The sequence below is a fragment of the Suncus etruscus genome, chromosome 2, assembly GCF_024139225.1.
Source record: "Suncus etruscus isolate mSunEtr1 chromosome 2, mSunEtr1.pri.cur, whole genome shotgun sequence".
Classification (NCBI taxonomy): domain Eukaryota; kingdom Metazoa; phylum Chordata; class Mammalia; order Eulipotyphla; family Soricidae; genus Suncus; species Suncus etruscus.
The window spans coordinates 137,054,012-137,079,711 of NC_064849.1; the positions used below are offsets into that span (position 1 = coordinate 137,054,012).

Below are 25,700 nucleotides of genomic sequence, written 5' to 3' on the forward strand. Positions count from 1 at the left end.
TTATTCTCAGTGGTACTTGGGGACCATATGCTGGAGAACAAACCCAGGTTGGCCATGTGCAAGGCAATACTATTCTATTGTATTATCATTTCCAGTCCTAACTTTTTATTTTATTTGCTTTTTTTTTTTTTTTTTTGAGGGATCACATGTGACAGAGCTCAGGGGCTACTCCTGGCTGTACACTCAGAAGTCGCCCCCGGCAGGCTCGGGGGACCCTATGGGATGCCGGGATTCAAACCACCGTCCTTCTGCATGCAAGGCAAACACCTTACGCTGTGCTATCTCTCCGGCCCCTGTTGTTTTGTTTTGATTTTGAGTCAGGCCCAGTGGTGCTCAGGAGTTACTCCTTGCTTTGCACTCAGAAATCACTACTGGCTCAGGGGACCATATGGGATGCTGGGGATTGAACCTGTGTCTGTCCTGGGTCAGCCGCATGCAAGGCAAATGCCCTAGCACTGTGCTAATACTTCAGCCCCTCACTTTTTATTTTAAAGTTAAGCATGAAGATTCACTGAATTGGGAAGGAACTAAGACCCATTTAAAAATCAAAAGCCACTCATGTTTCTAATGTTTGATTTAGATCAGAGTTTTCCAAATTTGCATGGTTTACAACCGCCTTTGCAGAAAAAAAATCAATATCTCCCATAAATCTATTATCTTTAAGCAAATAACAGATAGTGTCCTCCCATTATAGGGCTACCTGTGGCTACCACTAACTCCCTGGATTGATTCACTGTTGTTCTTGGGATAAGGCAATTGGGGAAAAACTGGTTTACACTGGACCACAAAGCCATTCAGGAAATAGCCCAACAGGGATGGAGAAATAGGCCAGGGATTAAGACATTTGCCTTGCATGCAGTTGACCTTTATTAGCTCTATGATATCACCTTTGGTCCTCAGGGATCACTCAGAGTGCAGAACCAGGAATAGCCCTTGAACATTTCTGGGTATGGTCCATCTCTTCAACCCACAAATAAAAGTAACCTGATAGGTGTGTAAATATAATGTCAGTGTTTAAGTGTTATAGCCCCACCCTCAAGCTTTTTGATATAAGATGAAATAACTCTAAAGAAGCAGATAGGACAATCACATTTTAATTCCTCTGATTACTATGACAGTTTTTCTGTGTTAATTTGGCTACAATACTTAGTGATAAATCAGACACTGATTGCTAGGAAGAAATTTTGTGGACATAGCTAATACCTACAACCAGTTGACCAAGTAAAGGAGATTGCCCTTGACATTGAGTGAATCTAATCTAATTTGTTGAAAGCTATAAGAGTAAAAACCAAGTTTCCTAAAGGAGAAATTCTGCCTGAATTTATAGCATCAACTTCTCATTTAATTTTCTCTGTAGCTGATCAGCCCACAAATCTTAGATTTGCCAGTCCTCATAAAAGTATGTGCCAAATCCTTTAAATGTAAAAAAAAAAAAAAAAGTTTAATATATTTTGATCTGTTACGGAAAACTCTGAGGTGTTTTTATTATTATCTAAATAATATGGAATTTTCCTTAATTTCCTGGAACCTCATAGGGTTTACTCCTGATTTTCTGCAAGGGATCATTCCTGATGGTGCTTATAGAAACATATGTAGTATTGGGGAGTGAACCTGGTTTAACTGCAGTAAAGTAAAAGCCTTGTTCCCTGTACGATCTCTCTGCCCCGAATCACTTAATTTCTTTCTTTTCATTTTAATTGCATTTATTGATAATGAAATTGAGCTTTTCTATGCAAGTGTATATGTTACTAGACCTATTTTGACCATGTTTTAAAAAAATATCAATTTTAATGGAGTCTTTAGAGATAATACTTGAAATATATTGTTATTCTGGAAATAGTTTACTTATTCATACTAGAAATAAGTTTACTTATTCATATTGAAAAAATTTTTTCATTTTTTATAGACTAACCATGAAATTACAAAGTTATGCAGGATTGCGTTGTAGGAATACAATGTTTCAACATTAATTACTTCACCAGTGTCCACTTCCCTCCATTAATGCTCTCCCTCCAGTCTGTTTCTGAGAGGTCATTTTATATATGTATACATATTGTTTTGTTTCTTTGTTTTGTTTTGGTTTTTGGTTTTTGGGTCACACCCTGTGACGTTCAGGGGTTACTCCTGATTTTCTGCTCAGAAATTGCTCTTGGCAGGCATATAGGATGCCAGGATTTGAACCATTGGTCCCGGGTCAGCTGCTTGCAAGGCAAATGCCCTACTGCTGTGCTATCTCTCCGGCCCCTGTATACACATTTTTGCACTGTGGCTTACAGTATTGTTATTGATAGGGTTTCATAAATAACATTTTATCACTTTTAGCATCACCTCTTCCTCCTTGTTGAACCACCCATCCTATCACCGAGCACACCCCATGGGGCTTATTACCTACTAAATACCAGTTCCTACAATCTTGGTTTGTTTTCATTGTCTTTGGGTATTCATTATTCCTTATTCATATTTTTGTATAATTGGTATATAGTGTTTAATATTATATTTATTTTATTTTTTTATTTAAGCACCATGATTAAAAACATGATTATAGTTGGGTTACAGTCACAAACAGAACATCCCTCTTCACCAGTGTAACATAACCCCCCCACAGCCCCCCTCCCCACTTCCCATTCCCTGACTGTTAAATTATATTTCTATATTTTCTTTGAAGTTTACAATGAAAATGGCTTGGGGCCAGAGAGATAGCATGGAGGTAAAGCATTTGCCTTGCATGCAGGTCAATGGTTCGAATCCTGGCATCCCATATGGTCCCCCGAGCCTGCCAGGAGCGATTTCTGAGCGTAGAGCCAGGAGTAACCCCTGAGTGCTGCCGGGTGTGACCCAAAAAACAAAACAAAACAAAACAAAAACAAACGAAAATGGCTTTATATTTTATTTAGATTTTTAAACCATTTTTATAGAGGTATTAGGATTTATAATACTGTTAATTGTACTGTTCATGCATGCATTGTTCCAGTACCAAACCTGTCACAGCCTGCCCTCTTCCCTCCACAGTATCCCTTTATTTCTCCTTTTTCCCATGAAATGAAGCCACTTAAAATAAGTGAAACCATCCCTAAAGGAGCTAAGAACTGAAATATCAATAAATGAGACCAAGCAAACTACTCTGGATAAGGGCTGCTGAGCTAGCACAGGTGGACCTGGCTAAAGTTAAACATGGGCTGAACAGATGCTTCAAATACATGTTTAATTCCATGAGCCACAAGACTTCCCAAGTATTGTCAGGAGAAATTCCCCCCACCTCCAAATATTGTCAGGTGGGAGCCCAAACCATCCTTATCTGAATATAAAAATATTCCATTTTCCTTATCCTGTCATCTTCAGTAACTCTATACAGCATAATTAGACCCATTAAGTAAAAATCTTTCTTAGATTTACAAAGACAGAAATAGCTACTAACTGGTTTGTGACACAAGAGGACATGGGAATATGAATCAGACGGTCAGGCCACAATAGAAGTTTCCGGCTTCCCTGATACCCACCGTGTTCATGTCGAAAAACTTTTCTTGTTCTCTTATTCTGTGAGCTGCTTCTTGTGACAACGTAGTCAAGATGGTTCTCCAGAATGAGTGCACCATTTTCCTGCCCAGTGTGAACAAAAAGCTCTACCCAGCATCCTCTTTCTCTAGACTGATGATCTATCTCTGAGGTTAGCTCACGAGTTCTTTCCTAAAAAGATCTGAAATCTGTAAAGTCTTACATCCTTTAGAGGACAATTAGTTTTAATTTTTTTTTTTGTTTGTTTTTTGGGTCACACCTGGCAGTGCTCAGGGGTTACTCCTGACTCTACACTCAGAAATTGCTCCTGGCAGGCTCGGGGACCATATGGGATGCTGGGATTCGAATCAACGTCCTTCTGCATGTAAGGCAAACGCCTTACCTCCATGCTATCTCTCCAGCCCCCCCAATTAGTTTTAATTTACTGTAGTTTTCTGGAAAGAACGCAAGGATCACTACTAGAAATAAGACACTTCTAATTAATCTACTCAACTCTTCAAATCTTGGAATAGTGATGCAAACAATTGAAAAAAAATAATAGGGAGGGCTAGAAACAGGAGTTAAGGGCTTGCAGCACATTTTTTTTTAAATGTATTTAGGGAAAATGCACATCAGATCTATTTAATCTATTGATTCGAATGTAAATTACATGACTTCTCTACTAAATTCAATGGCATTTTTTGGGAGGTCACACCAGGCAGTGCTCAGATGTTACTTCTGACTCTACGCTCAGAAATCACACCTGGCAGGCTCTGGGGACTATATGGGATGCCAGGATTCAAATCACCATGCTTCTGCATGCAAGGCAAACTCCCTACCTCCATGCTATCTCTCCAGCCCTTAATAGCATTTTAAATCTAGATGTCAGAATCCTGCCATCTTCATCCCAACAGACATTGTTATTATGTTGTGAGCCTTTATGGTTGTATGATCTGGATATGATAAAGTGTAGGTCAAGACTGAAGTTATTGATGATCTGTGAGGAAAGAAGATGCTGGGGGACCAGGATCATGGGAAACTGGTTATTAACACAAAGATTACACTCACTAGAGATTTAGTGAATAAAAGAGAAGCTAGCATGTTGTTTTTTCTTTAGTTTATAGAATAAAGTCAACGAAAGAACAACAATGCATTTATAAGTGCCAAGTGCTGACTCCTTTCAGTGGTTTTTCAAGTCGGTATTTGTAAATTGGTTGCCACAGAGCTAGTACAGAGGTTAGAACACATTCCTTGCATACACAGGGACCCCTAAGTACAAAACCAGCAGTAGACCGTGAGCATCTCATTTGTGTGCCACTCATTTTCCTTGACCACCAAAAACAAAACCCGAAACTGATTTTCTTATAGATTGAGCCAAAAAGGTTGTGAGATGCCAATTATGATACTAATTTTAATACATTTATTTTACCTCTCAATTGATCTAGGTTGGGAAAAGCAATATCAAAAGCAGTAGCAAACCAAACCTATTAATCCAAATAACTTACTGTAAAGCATAGAATCTGACCCCCTGCTCGAGCCAAATAAACCTTGAGTTTGGAGTGCTTCCATAGCAACAGATGAATACCCACAGACCTGCCTACTTTATCTCCATGAACAGGATTATCTTGCCCAATTCCAGGCCCAAAGTCTGTCCTTTTGTTTTTCATGAGCTCATGACCATCTTGTAGCATTTCAGACTTTAAGGGCTGTAAGTCAGGATTTTGTTGACTGCTGGGAGAGTCACTAGCTGTGGGAACTGATCTTGGAATTGACCTTGTTCTGTCTTTTTTCTGTGAGCAAAGCACTGTTTACTAACAAGCAGCTGACTACATTTGCAGTTTCTTTGGTGACTGATGTACAGCTGCAGAGGCAGAAGTGCCTGGACTTCTGTTCTGGTGGCAGATACTGTGATGACATCTGGATGACAACTGTGATGACATCTACTCTAGTATATCAGTGTTCTGCTATATTGTCCTAGTGTTCTGCTCAAAGATTTACCTTCCTACCTATGTAATCACCCACCCATCAAAATTCATCTAACATTTTTGAGGTCTTAGATACCTGGAGGTTGAGAAACATCCAGTTCTCCCTTGAAACAAGAGCTGGTAGAAACAAATGTAATAAACAGCATTAACTTTATTCTCACATCTATCGTCCTTTTGTCCTTGCCAAGATATCTAACCTGGCTGGGTTGGGGGAGGGACCACATGCTAGAACCAAATGATAGATCACGATTGGTTTTAAGCCAATGGTAAAACTTTAATTCTCAAAGGGGATGGGGGTAGAGGAGGGATGTGCTTTACTATCAAAGGAAAAGATGTTCAACAGTGTGCCCTCTCTTCTTGCTGTGAACATAGTTTAGATTTCTGATGTTTTAATAATTTTGAGGGGAAGTTAAAAGAATCAGAGAGTCAGGGAATCTCAATTTGTTTAGGTCTCTGTCAATCAGATTTTCTATCATTGAAAAATTCTTTATTGGTTATAGAAAATAGAATCTTTTTTATCTTGAAATTTCACCAAATGGTACATATGAAATCTGGGGTTTCCTCTTAGGAATTCTCAGCCAGTTAGCCCAACAGTTCAATGTGAAGGCCCGAGGATGTGGTGCTGCTCAGGCCCTGCAGTGCTGGGACAACCCAGTGGGGCTCACTAAATACTGCAGAAAGACTCCTGAGCTTAAAATACCCCTTAACACTGAGGTTGAAGTAGCCCTCAGCAAAGCTAATAAATAAAACTCTTCAAACTAGCAATAGCTTGCTGCATATCTCTTCCTATACCTATTAATGTACAAAAATTTTAATATTATACATGATTTGCTTTCTGACTTATTAATTTTGGGGGTATTTTTTCTAGCAGTACATTATTTGAACTATTACAGTGGTCATTTATTATTTTATTTTTTGGTATTTTTGGGTCACACCGGCAGTGCTCAGTGGTTACTCCTGGCTCTATGCTCAGAAATCACCCCTGGCAGGCACCATATGGGATGCTGGGATTTGAACCACTGTCCTTCTGCATGCAACAAACACCTTACCTCCATGCTATCTCTCCGGCCCAGTCATTTATTATTTTAAAGACTCTATGTATTTAGTTTTGGGGGCATACCCAGGGGTGCTCAGGGCTTACTCCTGGCTCTGCACTCAGGAATCACTCCTGGTAGGCCTGGGGGACGATATAGAATATCGGGGATCAAACCAAAATGGGCAGTGTCTAAGATAGGCACCATACTCACGGTACTAGCTCAGGCCTTGACTTTTTTTTTTGGGGGGGGGGGCCACACCTGGTGACGCTCATGGGTTACTCCTGGCTATGCACTCAGAAATTGCTCTTGGGATGCCAGGGGGATAGAACCCGGGTCTGTTCTAGGCTATCGCAGGCAAGACAGACAGATGCCTTACCAGTTGCACCACTGCTCTGGCCCTAAGACTCTTGTCTTTTAAAAGATTGCTTTTCTACCTCTTCTCTATTGTTGTTTTGATGGCCTGGAGCTGCACACATACATTTAGTTGGAATACTTTTGCCCAGTTTTGTTTGTTATTACTGGGAGGTGATACTCTTGGTCTAGGGACTCAGGCATCTTTTTTTATTCTTTCAGTTTTTAATCAGTTATATATACATATATATACATATATATACATATATACATATATATATATATATATATACACAGACACACACATATATATAAACTTCATTCCTGCATCTTTTCAATTGTTTCTTCCTTATATTTGCCCTTTTCCTTTCCTATTTGGTGAGATTTGGTTTTGTGTTCAAAGATCTTTTTGCGATCTTTGAACAGTTTTAGTCTGAAGATAAACAATTTACTGGGGTGAATGTCAGGCATCTTCTTTTAGCTGTGGGCCCACTAGAAGTGTCACAGCTTTTAGTTTTGGTACCCATATGCACCTGGCTAAGGCACAACTGGAAATCCCTTTGTGATTTCCTTGGTTGCCAATGATCAGACAGCAGAGTAACCAGAACTGAACTCTGCATTGTGTGGGTTGAAACTGGGTTTGTACTCATCCCACCGTATGCATGAGGCAGCACCTTAGTCATGAGTTATCCCTCGGCCCTCAGAATGTTAGCTTTTATAGGTTTATCACATAGTTCTTTATTGACTGACATGAGTGCTTTTCAAGCAGAACAAAGGCCTGTAACAAAGATGCTTGAGTTCATCTCTGTTCAGGAGGGATATTTCTTGAAACTGAAATTCTGGGTCCAAATCTAGAATACTCTCAATTGCTAACTTATAACAGTTATACCAATTTTACAGGGTAGAAAGAACTATTTTTTAGGCATATAATAATTTAAATCTCTAACAAGTTGGATATACATGTTTTTATCTTAAGAAATAGTTTGAACCACTTTGGCAGTACTTGGTGGTATCCTAAATCTGTACCTGGGAGGTCATGTGATGCAGGACTTGGCCATATGTAAGGTAGGCAAGCATCTTAACCCTTGTAATATCTCTCCCTAAACGTGTTTTAATTTTAAAATTTCTATTAAGTTTAGTTTCTAACTTAACATTGGAAATTCATTATTGCTTTGAATTTTTTGGCGGTGTGTTTCGCTTAAGCAGTACTCAGGCACTTGGGTACTTAGCCACTCTTGGTTGTAGAGGCCCCACCTGCCATAATCCAACCCCGGGTGAATAGATCAGAAGCAGAAGCGCAGCAAGGACTAAGAACAAGGAGGAAATAGGTGGAAACACACACGCTCGTGCGTGCGTGCGCGCGCGCACACACACACACACACACACACACACACACACACACACACACACACACACACACTAGGTGGGTCTTTACATCTCAAAAGAAGAGAAAGCTAGGGCTGTCACTGTTTTGGGAAAAGCTGGGTGTGTCCTATAAGTTTGGGTACACTGGTGATCCTCAGTCAACCTTGTACAGTTTAATGCTAGAGCCTAGCTGTGCTGGGGGCCATCAGGCCACAGATGGAATCCTGGGGATTGAACTCAGATTGGCTCTGTGCAAACCAGGTACATTAAATCCATTACCTGCTGTACTATCTCTTTGACCCTACCTTATTCTTGTCCTACGTAACATCCATGGAATCTCACTGAAAATTAGAATTTTTATAAGTTTCAGACCTTTTTGAACTATCAAAGGTAGTTTCTTTTTTTTTTTTTTTGGTTTTTGGGCCACACCCTGTGACGCTCAGGGGTTACTCCTGGCTATGCGCTCAGAAGTTGCTCCTGGCTTCTTGGGGGACCATATGGGGCACCGGGGGATCGAACCGCGGTCCGTCCTAGGCTAGCGCAGGCAAGGCAGGCACCTTACCTCCAGCGCCACCGCCCGGCCCCCCAAAGGTAGTTTCTTACCTGCTTCTTTACCATCCCTATTGCATATACTAAAATCTCAACTAATTACTGGAGTAGAACATTTTTGGGGGGGCCACACCAGTGATGCTCAGAGGTTACTCCTGGCTATGTGCTCAGAAATCGCTCCTGGCTTGGGGGACCATATGGGACGCCAGGGGATCGAACCGAGGTCCATCCTGGATCAGCCGCATGCAAGGCAAATGCCCTACTGCTGCACTATCGCTCTGGCCTTGGAGCAGAACTTTTTTCAAAAGTGATTATACATCATATTTTGGTTTAATTTTCTTTTAATATCTAAGCCCTAACTCCTGTTGTTTACAATCCATTTTTGACTGTTTATCTAGTTTGCCCAGTTCCTATCTTTATAGGCCCTGGTTCAACTCATGTTATCAGTAAACCCATTCACCAGGGACTGCCTTGGGAGATATGTTAATCCAGGCATATGGTAGGACTAATCCAATTCCTTTGGTAGATTATCTAGAAGTTACAGTAAGAAATGTTTCACAGGTGATAACTGATTAAGATGGTGATAACTGGTTAAGAGTAATAAAGAATAAGAATGCACTTTTACAAAATTTTTTATAGATTTTAAGTGAACAAATCTTTTTTATATCAAAATACATTATTTTCAGAGGATAGCATTGTTAAATAATTCAGGAAACATCTCATTATTGAGTTTTCCTTTCATATACTTCAAATTTGTACTTAATGCCTTTCTCTTCCTGGACATCAGAAGGAACCCCCGGGTATCTGTAAAAGAAAAGTATGTACAATCAATATGTCAGTTAAGAGAACACTTCCCTGGGTCTCTGTTAAAAAAGATGAAATAATGCTGGGCCAGAGTGATGGGCCACCTGAGTAGGGCACATGGGTAATTTGGGTTTGATCCTTGGCATCCCATATGGTCCTCTGAGCCTGCCAGGACACAGTAGGGTGTGGCTCCCAAAACCAAATAAAACAGGTGAAAAAAACATGAACAATGTATAGTTTCCCTTCTTTATTTCTTCTGAGCTGCACATCACTATTAAATTGGATAAATATTGTACTGTTTACAATACAATATAATAAAAAATAAATATAAAAATAATAGGGGCTGGCGAGATAGTGTAATGTAGGGCATTTGCCTTGAACACAGCTGACCCAGTTTTTATCTCTGGTGTTCCATATGGTCCCCCAGGCCAGGAGCGATTTCTGAGTGCATAGCCAGAAGTACCCACTGAATGTCACCAGGTGTGACCCAAAAACAAAACAAAACAAAAACCAAAAAAGAAAAAAATCCCTAAAACAAAAAGCAAAAATAATATATTTTATCATACAGAAAGGAAATATCAGAAATTACCCTTCTTTTCATTTTTTGTTTTTGAGCTACAACTGGTGGTACTCAAGGGTTACTCCTGACTCTGTGCTCAGAAATCATCCCTGGCAGGCTTGGGGGAGCATATGGAATGTTGGAACTCAAACCCAGGTCGGCTGCGTGCAAGGCAAATGCTGTATCGGCGTGTGATCACTCTGGACCCCCTTCTTTTCTTCTGACTATCCTTCTCCCCCAAAATAACCTATTAGCAACTTTTTTTTTTTTATTAAAGCTCAGGGCTTACTTCTCCTGGGCTCAGGAGACCTTATGGGATGTTAGTGATCAAATCTGGGAGTACTAGGTGCAAGCCAAATGCTCGAACAACTGTACTATTGTTCTGTTCCCTGCAATTTCTCTTATCTGTCTAATCTGTCATCTTGTTAAGAACATCTTGAAAGTTTTATACTTGATTATAAATTGTCTTCTGAGTAAAATAACTGTACTCTTTAGTTATTTATAACGGTACTGGTTATGGACTTCACAGGATCAATTTTGATTTCTGCTTAATCAATAGAAGCACACTGTTCCAGCTTCTCAACATGGGTTTATTGCAATCCGTTTCCTAAAGTTACTGTTTATCCGATCATTTTTAATTCTCTTATGTTGGTTTGTGTATCATTCATTGGCCTTCAAAATCCAGACTCTCCTTTGAAGAAATGGGGTTGCTGGATCATACAGTAATTCTGTTTAGAATTTCCTTTTAGGAATCATCACACCATTTTACTGTTTTCCAGAAATGCTTTAACATTTTACATTCCTATCAACATTGTACATGAGTTCTAGTTTCTCCACAAACACATGTATCTTTTTGGGGAGGGAGTGAGTTTGGGGCCCACCTGGCTCTGCTCAGGGTTTACTCCTGGATGTGCTCACGAATCACTCTTGGCAGGGATTGAAGGAACAAAGGCTGTGCTGGGGACTGAACTTGGGTCAGTTGTATGCAAGCACAAGCCTTTCTCCTTTTACTATCTTTTTGGCCCTTTTTGTTTATTCTTAACTGAAAAGAAACATGTTGTGTTTACTGCAGCCATATTCACCTTAGCTAAGAAGTAAAAGCTACCTAAGTTCACTAACAGATGATGAGAGAAACAAAACGTGGTATATACTCCACTATAAATGGAGTATTACTCTGCCATAAAGAGAATATTCTGTCATATGCAACACAAACATGAAGAGCATCATGCTAAAAGAATTGTCAGTCATGGACAACCATGTTCCTTGGGATTGTACTTCTATGAGATATGTAAGTGTCAAAATGTTGGAGACACAGGTATCTGGTTAGAGGCAGGGGGAATGATATGGAAAAAATCTTTATACCTTTATTCAAGGGAATAAAGCTTTAGTTATACAAGATGTATAAATTCTAGAGACCTACCATGTAACACTGTCCTCGGAATAGAGGAAAGTCACATTAGCTGTGGCCCAGACATCCCTCACACTGCAGGGGCATTATTTTATACTGCAAAGCTGTTAGCAGAGAATCACTGATGGGCTCCTGCTCTGGCCTTCCCTTGAGTCACCCTTGTTCCCCCAATATCTCTTCCTTTAAATAATAGATAAGTGGGGTGGAAACAGTCCAAGTGATAGAGCACATGCAAGGCCCCACTTTCAAGCTAGGCCCCAAGTTAAGGCCAGCTCTGGTCCTGGTGGCCCTCATGCGCTGTCAAGTCTAAGCACAATGTCATCAGGCTCCTAGAGCTGGTTCAAGCAACACTGTCAGTTTCCTATTTTTAAAAGAAAATGATTAGGTGTTAACCCTTTGTTGACTAAAGATTATGTCATCTTGATGGAAAACATAATTAGAAACAGGAAGTAACAATAACATAAAAGGGAAAAGGTATTTTTCCCCCCTTGAATAATTTATATTTCAGAAGCAGCAGGAATATATCTAAGAAAAGGTAAACAGAATTCTTAAAATAGTTGCCTGTACAAAACAAATCACAACCCAAGATAAAATGAAGATTCTATAAACAGCACAGGCTCCAAGAAGAGAGATGTCCAGGTAATGAGGACAATGTGCCAGACACTCAGGAGGCCATCTATACCTGGCAGACCTGCTTCAAGCTGCCCACTGAAGGGCATCAGGCCCAGCTCTGGAGCCAACTCCTGCCTCCGAGGTCTCTTGTGGTCTATGTCCTCTCTGACTCCGTGGTCACATGGAAGGTTAATTAGAAAAGAAGCCTGTCTGGGGGCTCATTAAGTAGAAATGTGCTGCTATCAAATACTGGAACCTGCTGATTTGGCTGGAGTCCAATTTGAAACAGTCTGAGAGCAAGATTTCTTCCAGTGAAGATGAATAAGAGCAGCGCCTCAGTGGGCAGACTGGTGTGGTGCTGTGCAAAGAACAATCACAGAGAACTGGGCTTGGTGAAAAGAGATAGACCCAAAGCGAAGCCATCTTACTGTCTTAGTATTTGTTTCTGCTTTGAAGCTTCTGTCACTTGAGGCTTCATCTACATTTTACTTTTATTTTCTTCATACCAGTTCTCTTTCATCTCTCTTATGATCAAGAAATATGATATAACTGAAAGATATAGTGTTTCAACAGAAACTGATGTGATTATAGAGGTCCAATGAGAGCGGAGATAACAGTCTAAACCAAGCAAGTGGTAGCTGGATGGAAAGAAGCTGGAGTAAGGAATGATCAGAGTTCATTACCAGGCAGTAAGGAGCAATTCTAAGTTCCTCCACGTACACACTGGTGGGGGGGGATGGCAGGGCGGAAAGGAGAAGCAGCTTAAGCACTGAGCGTTGATACATACAGACAAGCAGAGACAAACTACATTCTCTGTTTGTCTTTGAACTTTCCTTCCTTGCCTACTTCATCAAAGATGGAAGGACTCCAGAGCTCTCTGAGGGGATCCCCTTCTGCTCAGGTTAAAAAGTCTACTATGTTGCTGCCGAGTAGAAAGCTGGCTGATTATTAAAAGCTGTAATGGGGACCGAAGCAGGGACGCAAGCGGCAGAGCGCTTGCCTTATGCGTGCTAACTTAGGATTGATGCGGATCTGTCCTCTGGCGTCCCAAATGGTCCCCTAAGCCAGGAGCAATTTCTGAGTGCATAGCCAGGTGTTACCCCAAAACCAAAACCAAAAAAAAAAAAAAAAAAAGAAATAAAAAGCTGTAATGAAAAGAAAGGCTGTATATTTTTTTCTATAACCTTGGAAAAATGTCCATATCAGACTAATATTCTTGAATTTGCCTTTGCACAGAATTTCCTATTTTCATGTATTCACCATTAAGATTTTCTAAGACACTGAAAGGATAACACCAATGCTCTATGAAGTCTCCTAAAAATATGTAAGAGTAGGGGCCGGAGCAATAGCGCAGCGGTAGGGCATTTCCTTTGCATGTGGCTGACTCAGGACAGACTGCGGTTTGATCCCTGGCGTCCATATGGTTCCCCAAGCCAGAAGTGATTTCTGAGCTCATAGCCCAGAGTAACCCCTGAGCATCACCGGGTGTGCCCCCCCAAAAAAGTCAAAACAAAAAATCCCCCCAAAAGTAAGAGAATTTGCTAAGTCACACTTAAGGCTGGTATTATCCCAATAAGACATTTAAAAAAAAAAAAAAAAAAGGAGGGTCTGGAGAGATAGCATGGAGGTAAGGCGTTTGCCTTTCATGCAGGATGACGGTGGTTCGAATCCTGGCATCCCATATGGTCCCCCGTACCTGCTAGGGGCAATTTCTGAGCATAATGCCAGGAGTAACCCCTGAGCGCTGCTGGGTGTGACCCCAAAACAACAACAACAAAAAAGGAAAAATTTGCTTTCTATATTCTTTATAAATAAAAATTGTCAATTAAGTATTAATAAACATGATAACATATTAATACCAAGTAGATTTTTCCCATATATCCAATTTTTATCATAAAAATTATTAAGGTGGGTGAGCTGGAGAGATAGCATGGAGGTAAGGCTTTTGCCTTTCATGCAGAAGGACAGTGGTTCGAATTCCGGCATCCCATATGGTCCCTTGGGCCTGCCAGGAGCGATATCTGAGCATAGAGCCAGGAGTAAACCCTGAGTGCTGCCAGGTATGACCAAAACCCAAAACCAACCAATCAAACAAACAAACAAAAAATTACAAAGTTGGGGACTGCAGTGATAGTATATAGGTGCTTGCCTTCCATGATCTTGCCTTGCTGACCTGGGTTTGATGTCCAGCATTCCTTATAATTCACTGAGTCCTCCAGGAGTGATTGCTGAGCACAACTGGGTGTGGGCCAAATGCCCCACCCAGCAAAAAAAAAACAACAAACAAAAACAATACTGAAGGGTCAAAGAGATGGTATAAAAGGAAAAGGCATATTTTGGATGTGCCAATGCTGGTTCAATACCCAGCACCATATAAGGTCACTTCTGAGTACAACCAGGAATAACACTGCCAGGTGTGGCCCATACACCCACCCACTAATGCAACAGACATATTTATAGTATAATAAGCATTATTTAGCATATTTTGTCATCACTGTTTCTGGTCCACATCCAGCAGAGCTCAGGGGCTATTCTTGGCTCTGGGCTCAGGAGTGAACCCTGGTGATATTGGGGACCACTTAAAGTACCAGGGTTCAATTGGGATTGGTGAGATACAAGCAAACACCTTAAGCCCTGTATTATTTCTCTAGCCCAGTATATTTTGTCTTATAAAACGAAATCACAAAATCACATCAATAGACTCAGAAAAAAACATTTGACAAAATCGAGTCTCTCCTATTATGCTAAGTGAAATGAGTCAGAGGGAGAGGGATAGACAGAATAATCTCACTCATTTGTGAGATGTAAGAAAAACAAGAGATTGTATGGTCATGATGCCTAAAGATAACAGACAAAGGTCAGAAGGTCCATCCTAGGGTATAAAGCTTGCCACAAAGAGCAGTGAAGTGTAGCTAGAGTAGAGAAGGGTCTACTAGGACAATGATGGAACTGATTACTCCAGACAAGAACTTGGTGCTGAAAGGGGAGAAACTAACAGGTAAGGGACTCTTCCATTAGCAATAGTGCAAACTACAGTATCAAAAAGGAAAGGGGTGGGGGGTTGGGGGAGAGAGAGAGAGAGAGAGAGAGAGAGAGAGAGAGAGAGAGAGAGCAATTTGCCTGGCCTAGAGCAAGGCAGGGGTGGGGGCAGAGAGTGGAAATGGAATGGGAAACAACAGTGATGGTGATGGGAAGGGTGCACTGGTAAAGGATGGTTTACACTGTATGACTTAAATCTAACAATGAACAAATTTGCAACCACAGTACTTAAATAAAGCTATTAAAATATAAAAAAAAATAAGCAACCCCAAATTTAGTCTCTCATACTAATACTCAATGAACCAGAAATTGAAGATTTCTTCAGTGTACTAATTGCTACATATAAAAAAACCCCCATAATTATGATAGCAAATGGTAAAATATTCTATGCTTTCACTATATTATTAAAAATAAGACAAGACAAGGGTGCACATTAACTCTGTATTGGAGGTAGCTGCCAAGGCAAGAGAAAAAATAATTTAGATTAGAAAGAAAGAAGTAGAACCATCTCTATTTGCAAATGATAAATATGTATTGAGGAAATGCTGAGAATCTATTAACAGAATGAATTAATGTGCTCAATAAGGTTGCAGAATGTAAGACCAAATAAATAAAAATCACTTGTTTTTCTAGTCAATTTCAGACCAACGAGCAATCGAAAATAGAATTATAGGGGACCAGAGCAATAGCACAACAGGTAGGACATTTGCTTTGCAAGAGCTGACCTGGGTTTGATCCTTAGCATCCTATATCCCATCCCCTGAGTCTTCCAGGAGTAATTCCTGAACACAACTGGGTATGGTTGAAAACACAAAAACAAAAACAAAAAACCCCAAAAATAATGGTGCTTGTTTTGGGAAAACATATACTAAAATATAAATATAAAAATGTTTTGGGGCCGGAGAGATAGCATGGAGGTAAAGCGTTTGCCTTTCATGCAGGAGGTCATCTGTTCGAATCCCGGCGTCCCATATGGTCCCCCGTGCCTGCCAGGAGCAATTTCTGAGCCTGGAATAACCCCTGAGCACTGCCTGGTGTGACCCAAAAACCAAAAAAAAAAAAAATGTTTTCATTTACAAAAAAAATACTAAAGAATAAATCTGGGACCAGAGCGATAGCACAGTGGTAGGACATTTGCCTTGCACGCTGCTGACCTGGGATGGATCTGGTTTCGATCCCCAGCATTCCATATGGTCCTCTACACCTGCCAGGAGCGACTTCTGAGTGCAGAGCCAGGAGTGTTGCCGGGTGTAACCCCCCCAAAAAGAAAATAAATCTAACAAGGCCAGAGAGAGTAGAGTGGGTAGTGTGCTTGCCTTACATGCAGCTGATCCAGGTTTGATTTGTGGCACTTGTTATGCTCCCTAAGCCCAGAGCCAGGAATAAACTCTGAGCATCAATGGTTGTGGCCCTATTCCCCACACAAAAGAATAACTAACAATTTCTAACAATGAACTGAAGGATTTGTATATTGAAAGCTTTAAAACATTGCTGAAAGAAATGAAAGGAGACCTAAATAAGTAGAAAGGTATCATACATTTATGGTTTGGGAAATAAGATTACCAAAATAATCTACAGATTCCACACAATCCCTAAATGAACTTTTTGGCAGAATCAAGTTGATTGTAAGATTTGTTGTTGTATTTTTTGTTTTTGGGTCATACCCAGAAGCACTATGGTTACTCCTGGCTCTTCACTAAGAAATTACTCCTGGAAGACTTAGGGGACCATATGGGATGTCAGGGATCTTACTCAGGTCGGCTGTGTGCAAGGCAAACACCCTACCTGCTGTGCTATCGCTCTGGCTCCTGATTATTAAATTTGAACAGACTGTTCTTCCCTTTGTGATCTGTTCAATAAGGAATTTTGGTAGAAGAGTCTCTCAGTTTAAAGTTTATGTTTGGGGCCCGGAGAGATAGCATACCGGTGTTTGCCTTGCAAGCAGCCGATCCAGGACCAAAGGTGGTTGGTTCGAATCCCGGTGTCCCATATGGTCCCCCGTGCCTGCCAAGAGCTATTTCTGAGCAGACAGCCAGGAGCACCCCTGAGCACCGCTGGGTGTGGCCCAAGAAACCAAAAAAAAAAAAAAAAAAAAAAAGTTTATATTTGAACCAAGTCACGATGATAGTTGGACTTGTTTTAGCAGCCCCATATGCACCAATAACGCCACGTGGCATTGTGCCTTTTTTGCATAGGCACATTAAAATGGGAAAATATTATTGGTACAAACAAGTTCTTATCTAACAGAGATAGGAACACACAAATCTTGTAATGCAATGGGACCTTACACCCTGAACATTGTCATAATGACCTGGTTCAGGCCTCAGAAGAATGGGCATTCTCCATTCACCCTTGAACCAGGGATGTCATCTACGAAACAACCAAGGCTGTCTATAACATCACCTGGGAGCAATACTCTTCCAGGAAAGACACTACCTCTGCTCTCACATCAACCTACTCAAAAGAGTCTTCCCTTAACACCCAGAAGTCTTAACAACAATGACCTGCTTTCAGGACATGGCTCTCTGCATCGCCCTCTGATTGTGAGGTGAAGCTAGAGGACACTCCACAGCAACCCGACTTCGATGTAGGATATGCACAGATTCCAGGATCTTTAACTACAGAAACCTGACACCAAAAGCAGCGACTGTGTGAATAGTGGAGGTGTGTTGGCACTGCAGACAGTGACTTGGGTTGGACAGCCTAGAGTGCCTGGTGCTTAGAGTTGGTCTTATGCCAGAAAACTTCAGGGCTAAGGTCTCCTTGTATTTAGGCCAAGGCTTTTCCTTTTCATGCTTGCATATTTTGATAGGCCTATGCAGACAACAATTGCCACTCTAACACCATTTTGGCTGTGCTCCTTTAACTCTAATCCTTAAAAAAAACAAACCACTTAAACTTTTGAGGTTAACTTAAACTAATATGCATGCGCATGAAACTGTAAAAAAAAATACTATGTCTTCAATGTTAAAGGAGCTCCATAAATTTTGTGGCTTTAGATTGCTTTATGTACTGCTAAGAAATGTTATAAAGTACTACAAAATCTGGGGACTTGATGGACAAAGTAATTGTGTATGGGTTTTGTTTTATTTTTCTTAATGTGCTTTGGCTGAAAATTCAAAATTGGGGTGTCAGCAAGGGATTTTTTTCTGAGAATTCTGTTTATGGGTGATTGTCTTCCCACAGTAACTTTACCTTGACCTCTTTCTTTGCATTTTTGATCTCATAATAAAAAAAAAATTTGAACAGAAAGACTAAGGACCCAGATTAGTCAAATTAACTAAAACACTCATACTCCCGATTTCAAAATATAAATAGCTACATTAATCAAGACAGTATAGTACTGAATGTAGTAAGAATGCATATAGATTAAAGTAACAGAATTGAGTTGAGAAATAAAGTTGCACATTTATATTCCATTTATATATTATATTTAGAACAAGTCGTGCCAAGAAAATTCAGTGAAGGAAAACAGTAATAGGACAACGGAATAGCCCTTAAACAGAACAAACTACAGTAGGCCAGTGAGATAGTACAGTGTTGAAAGTGCTTGTTTTCAGTGGATTTAATCCACAGTACCCTATAAAGTCCCCCAAGAACTGCTAGGTCAGACCCAATCCCCACCTCCCCAAACTAAAACCCTTTCTTATACCACCTCTAACTTATTTAGTGGAACAGACGTGAAGAGCTAGAACTCTAAAATGCTTAGAAGAAAAGCACAGGAATAAATTTCCACACAAGCTTAGATTAGACTTTTTTTTTCAAGTGATTGATGACACCAAAAGATAAGTGTCAAAAGAAAACTGAGTGACATAATGGCCTGAGACAGTTTAATAGGCCAAGTACGTGCTCTGAATGCAGGAGGTCCAGGCAGGATCTCTGGTACCACTAGTTTTTCTAAGCACTGCCAGGCAAGATCCCAAGCACAGAGCTGGGAATAGCCCGTGAGCACTGCTAGGATGACTCCAAAACAAAACAAAAACAACAGAATATTAGATGACTAATTTTCTAAAGAAAAATTTCTAAAGAATTAAAAATCTTTGTTTAGTTTTGGAAATAGTACAAAAAACAAAGATGATTCAGATCATGGGAGCACATCTGTGAAGCTGTTATAAAGATATTAAACAGACTTGGCCCGGAGAGATAGCACAGCGGCATTTGTCTTGCAAGCAGCCGATCCAGGACCAAAGGTGGTTGGTTCAAATCCCGGTGTCCCATATGGTCCCCCGTGCCTGCCAGGAGACATTTCTGAGCAGACAGCCAGGAGTAACCCCTGAGCAATGCTGGGTGTGGCCCCAAAACAAAACAACAACAACAAAAAAGATATTAAACAGACAAACTTGAAATTAATATGCTCAGTGAAAGAAGTCAACTCTAAGACCACATCTATCTTTCTGTTTTTATGAAATGTCAAGAAAAGCATACCTACAAATACAGAAAACAAGGAGGGTTGTTTTAAGAGTGAAGCGGGAAAGGGAATGGAGAGTAATTGTTAACAGGTATAGCTTCTTTATGTGTGAGGTGAATGTTGTAAACTTAGATTTTGGTGATGGCTGCCCAAGTCTGTAAATATACTAAAAGCATTCAATGGGTGAGTCTTGCAATGTATGAATCATATCTTAGTAAATACATTGATTTTTGTTTCTAAAAGTAAACTCTATATTATATATATAATTTTTTTTGTTATCTTTTGTTTTTGTTTTTGAGCCAAATCTGGTGGCGCTCAGGAGTTACTTCTGATTCTGAGCTCAGAAATCACTCCTGGTAGGATTGGGATATTATGGGGATACTGGGGATTAGCTGCATGCAAGACAATTGCCCTACCCGTGGTGCTATCTCCCCTGCCCTCTAATAGCAAAAATGTTTTTAAGCTGTAAGACTTCCTAAAATCTGGTTTTAGAAAAAGACTTTATGAACAGTAGTATGATTTGGAAGGTATTTATTCTAAAGCTTCACACAGTACTTTACCCTTTAGGTCAGAGCAAAAAGAAAGATAGGAACTGAGGAAAAACAAAGATCAATATTCATAGAATGCCAATCTAAGCAATGTAGGCAGAAGAAAAATAAAAAACATATTTTTATACAACTTTGTATTAAATCACTAAGTGCTCTCTCTTTCTTTCTTTGGGGGGGGGTACTCCTGGCAGGCTTGGGGGACCATATGGGATGTTGGGATTCGAACCAATGACCTTCTGCATGAAAGGCAAACGCCTTACTTCCATGCTATCTCTCCGGCCCCACTAAGTACTTTTTCTAAGTAGTCATTTTGGAGTATAAGCAAAACTTTTAATTTTTTTTTTCATTTTTTTGGTTTTTGGGCCACACCCAGTGGTGCTCAGGGGTTACTCCTGGCTGTCTGCTCAGAAATAGCTCCTGGCAGGCACGGGGGACCATATGGGACACCGGGATTCGAACCAACCACCTTTGGTCCTGGATTGGCTGCTTGCAAGGCAAATGCCGCTGTGCTATCTCTCCGGGCCCAACTTTTAATTTTTTGAATAATTTTTAGAGTTCTTTTTTTTTTTTTTTTTTTTGGTTTTTGGGTCACACCCGGCGATGCTCAGGGGTTACTCCTGGCTGTCTGCTCAGAAATAGCTCCTGGCAGGCACAGGGGACCATATGGGACACCAGGATTCGAACCAACCACCTTTGGTCCTGGATCAGCTGCTTGCAAGGCAAAAGCCGCTGTGCTATCTCTCCGGGCCCAATTTTTAGAGTTCTTAAAATTTTCTTTACTTGTACGAGCTAGTTTTACTTATTTATTTATTGATTGTTGGGCCACACCCAGGGGTGCTCAGGGGTCACTCCTGACTCTGCATTTAGAAATTGCCCCTGGCACCAATCTCCAGGCCTTCCCTGGGTGCCAACCCAGATGGTCAGAAAGGTGGGTTCCGGGAGGATTACTTTACAGGGGTCTCCAGGCTATCCCCACCCTTCGCCCAGCACTGGGGGGAAGGGCACAGGGAGGAGGGCGGGCAGATGTCTGGCTTCCGGTTCTCCACCGAATCCTTTCTTGATCTGGAGGCTAGCTCTTGCGGGCATGGGGTTTGGGGAGGCTAGGCAGGCCTAGCTGGGTTGCTGGACTGTGCTGAGGCAGTTACAAGCAACTTTTTCTTCCTCACCTGTCTACATTATCAAAACCGTGCGGGGGCGCTACAGTGTTTATCAATAGTAATTCCTATGATTAAGGTTTTTTTGAATATGCAGAACGTTCATCTTATATATTGCCTTTTCTCACACCCCTACAAAATTCATTTCTATTTCTTCACTCCCTCACCTCCAACCATCATTACTCCACATTTACCCTTTTTACCTTCAGTACTGCACAGGCCAAATCACTGGCCAAAGTGGTACACTGGATTTAACACCCTCCAACTATTTCAAAAGACATAAAAGGGACATGTATATGTCTTTTGAAAATTTTATATGTATTTCCTTAACAGTTGTAACTCTTACTAAATATTCTCTTATACAGTGACGATTTTTCCCACTTTTTGTCTGTTCTCTTTGTGATCTATTCAATAAGGAATTCTGGTAGAAGAGTGCCTCAGTTTAAAGTTTATGTTAGAACCAAGTCACGGGGATTGTTGGACTTGTTCTAGCGGCCTCCATATGCACCAATAACACCATGTGGCATTGTTCTTCTTTTGCATAGGCACATTAAAATGGGAAAGTACTATACATACAAACAAGTTCTTATCTAACAGAGATAGGAACACACAAATCTTGTAATGCAATGGGGCCTTACACCCTGAACACTGTCATAATGACCTGACTCAGGCCTCAGAAGAATGGGCATTTTCCATTCACCCCTGAACCAGGGATGCCAACCTCGAAACAACCACGGTTGTACATCAACTTGGAAGCAATCCTCTACCAGGGAAGACCCTACCACTGCTCTGGCATCAAACGATTCAAAAGATACTTCCCTTAACACCCAGAAGACTTAACAACAACAAGGGCCTGCTTTCAGGACGGGGCTCTCTGCATTGCTCTCTAATTTCAATATAAAAGTAGAGGACGCTCCACATCATCCTGACTTCCACGTAGGATATGCAGATTCCAGGATCTTTAACTACAGAAACCTGATACCAACAACTGCGATGGTGTGAAAAAGAAAGTGTATTGGCATTACAGACAATGACTTGAGTTGGACAACCTACTATGCCTGGAGCCTAGAGTTGGTCTTATGCCAGAAAACTTCAGGGTTAAGGTCTCCTTGTAGTTAGGTCAAGGCTTTTCCTTTCCATGTCCCCCATATTTTGCTGGGCTTATGCAAACAACAATTGCCACTCCAACACTGTTTTAGCTGTGCTCCTTGGGCTCTAATCCTTAAAAAACCACTTAAACTATTGAGGTTAACTTAAACTAATATGCATATGCATGGAACTGTTTTAAAAAAACTATGCTTCAATGTTAAAGGAGTTACATAAATTTTGTGGCTTCAGATTGCTTTGTGTACTGCTAAGAAATTGTTATAATGTACTACAATCTGGGGGCTTGAGGGACAAAGTAATTGTGCATTGGGTTTTGTTTTATTTTTCTTAATGCTCTTTGGATGGAAGTTCAAAATTAAGGTGTCAGCAAGGGGATTTCTTCTGAGAATTCTGTTTATGGGTGATTGTCTTCCCACTGTAACTATACCTTGTCCTCTTCCTTTGCATTTTTGATTTCATAATAAAAAATAACTATGAAAAAATAGTAAATTTAAGTGGGCAAAGTGAATCCCCAATGGCACCTAAAGTTAAAAAAAAAAAAGAAAAGAAAAGAAATTGTTTCTGGCAGGCTAGAGGACCTATATGAGTGCCAGGAATTGAACTGGGTCCCTCCTGGGTAGACTGTATACAAGGCAAATGCCCTACCACTGTTATCTCTCTAGCTCAAATGTAGGAGCTAGTTTTAAAAGCCCAAGAAAGACACACATTTAATTTGATTCAATATATGATCATAAAGTAATCGATGATTATTTTAAAGGTCGGCTGTCCATTTCCCAAACAAGGCTCTGTATGTTCCTTTATATGTCTGCAAAAACACAGTCACACCTTAGAATATTGACTAGATATTCAATATTCAAACTGAGACTATTTTAAAGAATATGTTAAAAGTCTAAAAATGTTGATGTAATTAATTTTATACTTTTACTCCAGAAGGAACATCTGAAAAGTGCATATTTTATTGTTGGCGGAGACTTCCCAGCAATTCTGGGGGTTGGCAAAGTCAGTGCTACTTGACTAGTTCAGTCCTAAGGGCCACTAGGACACAACTGGGGATGCCAAGAGGGGATAGGGAGGGGTGGCCATGCACTGCTGAGGACTGTACTTGAGCAGGCTCCAAGTCTTTGAGCTATATATCTCCTGCCCTGAAAAGTGCTGAACATGAAAATACAGATTCGTTGTGAAAATCACAACTATATATAGTAAGGTCTATTTATTATCTTTTTTCCATTTCTTTTTTTTTTTTTTTTTTTTTTTTGGTTTTTGAGCCACACCCGGTGGTGCTCAGGGGTGACTCCTGGCTGTCTGCTCAGAAATAGCTCCTGGCAGGCACGGGGGACCATATGGGACACCGGGATTCGAACCAACCACCTTTGGTCCTGGATTGGCTGCTTGCAAGGCAAACGCCACTGTGCTATCTCTCCGGGCCCATTTTTTCCATTATCTTTCACCTAAGACTCTGTAACCATCTACAGCTATCTTTTTGCTCCACTCTTATCCTATCAGCTTTCTTCCCCAAATTAAAGTGACATGGTTATAACAATGCCATTTTCTTTTCAGGACTTTCTAAGCCTGGCCTGGGTGGATCTGGGTTAATCCTTTCCTTGCTCCCAAAGCCCACAGTGGTTATCATGTTTATGAACAAGCTTGTTCCTGCTCTCAGGCCTCTGGCTTTGGCTATTATGGGGTTGCTTTCACGTTTTCCTCTGTGGAGCTAGAGATATAGTACCGCAGGTAAGGTGCTTGCCTTGCATAGTTCAACCCCCAGCATCCCAGAGGGTCCCCAGTGCATTGCCAGGGGTGGTGGTTCCTGAGTGCAGAGGCTGAGTAACCTCTGATCATTGTCAGGTGTAGCCCCAAAGCAACCAAACAAAAGGCTTTCTCTGCTCTCTGTATGGCTGGCTTCTTGCCACTAAGATCTCAGTGTAGACATCACTCTTCTGAGAGCTCTTCTCTAATTACTTTCCACGTATTTCAAGTCTCTTTAAGGCAATTTCTTTTGACATTTATTATCAGTCTCCATTTTCCTCTTTTACTACAAAGAATGTAACATGACCAGCAGAGAAAGCATTTCTCTTGGTAAACAGTTTCTTCGGTGTTGACAATAGCATCTGATAAACAGACTCTGAAGCATGATGTGATGACCGTGTTCTAGATTTTAGTGAGACCACTAAAACCTGTGCATTTTAAGTCTGCTCAGTATTTCTAAAAATCCCCATTGCATCTGTCGGTAAACATACTGCGCAAAATTTATTCCACAATTCTTTTTCTTTTGTTTTTTTTATTTTACATCTTGGTGTTGCTCAGGGCATACACCTGACTCTGTGCCCAGGTGTCATTCTTGAGGGAGCTTGGGGGAACAATAGGGTTGCTAGGAATTGAACCAGGGTCAGCAAGGCAAATACCCTGCCTATTGTACTTCTCTTCAACCTCTTTTTTTTTTTTTTTTCTTCCTTTTTTGGTTTTTGGGTCATACCCGGCAGCACTCAGGGTTATTCCTGGCTCTCTGCTCAGAAATCATTCCTGGCAGGCATGGGGGACCATGTGGGATGCTGGGATTCGAACCACCGTTGGTCCTATGTCGGCTGCTTGCAAGACAAACACTCTACCACTGCGCTATCTCTCCAGCCCTCCACCTCTTTTTGAAACAATTCTTAAGTAGGAAATCTCAAAGCATTTTATGTCAGTTGATAAATTTCACTTACTCAGGGAGAAGTTTGTATTTGTCCAAATCAATTTCTGGAAAAAATGTGTCACTTTCAAATTCCTGCATGATTCTTGTCACAAATAGTCTCAAATGACCTGGCTTGTTCATAACTTCCTTTGAAATAAAGCAAAAAGACATCAGTTTCCTTACTGAGCTATATTGAAAGACAAAGAAATCCTGTTAATTTTGTTTTAGTTATCAAATATTCACTAAGTATTAAAGATGTACTAAATAACTTATTACTTCCAAATATTGCTATATAAACGTTCTGTTCTTTAGCTTAGTGCCCTGCAAAGCAGGCCTTAGTTATATTGAGAATGGCACCAATCGTTATCAATAATTCTAAGAGGGAGTTTAAATATAAACTCTGGCTTTTGGCTTGCATGAACAATTTTTCATTTTTATCTTTTTGTTCTGGTTATTAGAACCCCAAATCTTCTATTTACTTCCTATAGGAAAGTTTGCATTTGTATAGTAAGATAGTATAATTTCATGAGATCCAGATGACATAAAATCTCAAAGCCATATGTGACACATTTACATAAAATTTAATAATGCTTCCATTTTTCAAGAGATAA

At 40.5% G+C, this 25,700-nt stretch overlaps 2 protein-coding genes across 2 annotated transcripts in view; both read right to left on the reverse strand.

Moving 5' to 3' along the window:
- The window catches only part of LOC126001884 (uncharacterized), a 47,101-nt gene extending 38,253 nt beyond the window's left edge, over positions 1-8,848 (reverse strand). The window contains exons 1-3 of the mRNA XM_049769088.1: positions 8,834-8,848; positions 5,094-5,282; positions 3,498-3,684 (exon numbers count right to left, since the gene is read on the reverse strand). Coding sequence (XP_049625045.1) covers positions 3,498-3,684; positions 5,094-5,282; positions 8,834-8,848 — 391 coding nt within the window. The remainder of the gene's footprint in view (positions 1-3,497; positions 3,685-5,093; positions 5,283-8,833) is intronic.
- A 570-nt stretch (positions 8,849-9,418) lies between these two features.
- Positions 9,419-25,700, reverse strand: part of DHFR (dihydrofolate reductase) — a 39,274-nt gene continuing 22,992 nt past the window's right edge. Inside the window, exons 5-6 of the mRNA XM_049766348.1 lie at positions 25,121-25,236; positions 9,419-9,583 (exon numbers count right to left, since the gene is read on the reverse strand). Of these exons, the coding sequence (XP_049622305.1) occupies positions 9,502-9,583; positions 25,121-25,236 (198 nt within the window). The 3' untranslated portion in view covers positions 9,419-9,501. The remainder of the gene's footprint in view (positions 9,584-25,120; positions 25,237-25,700) is intronic.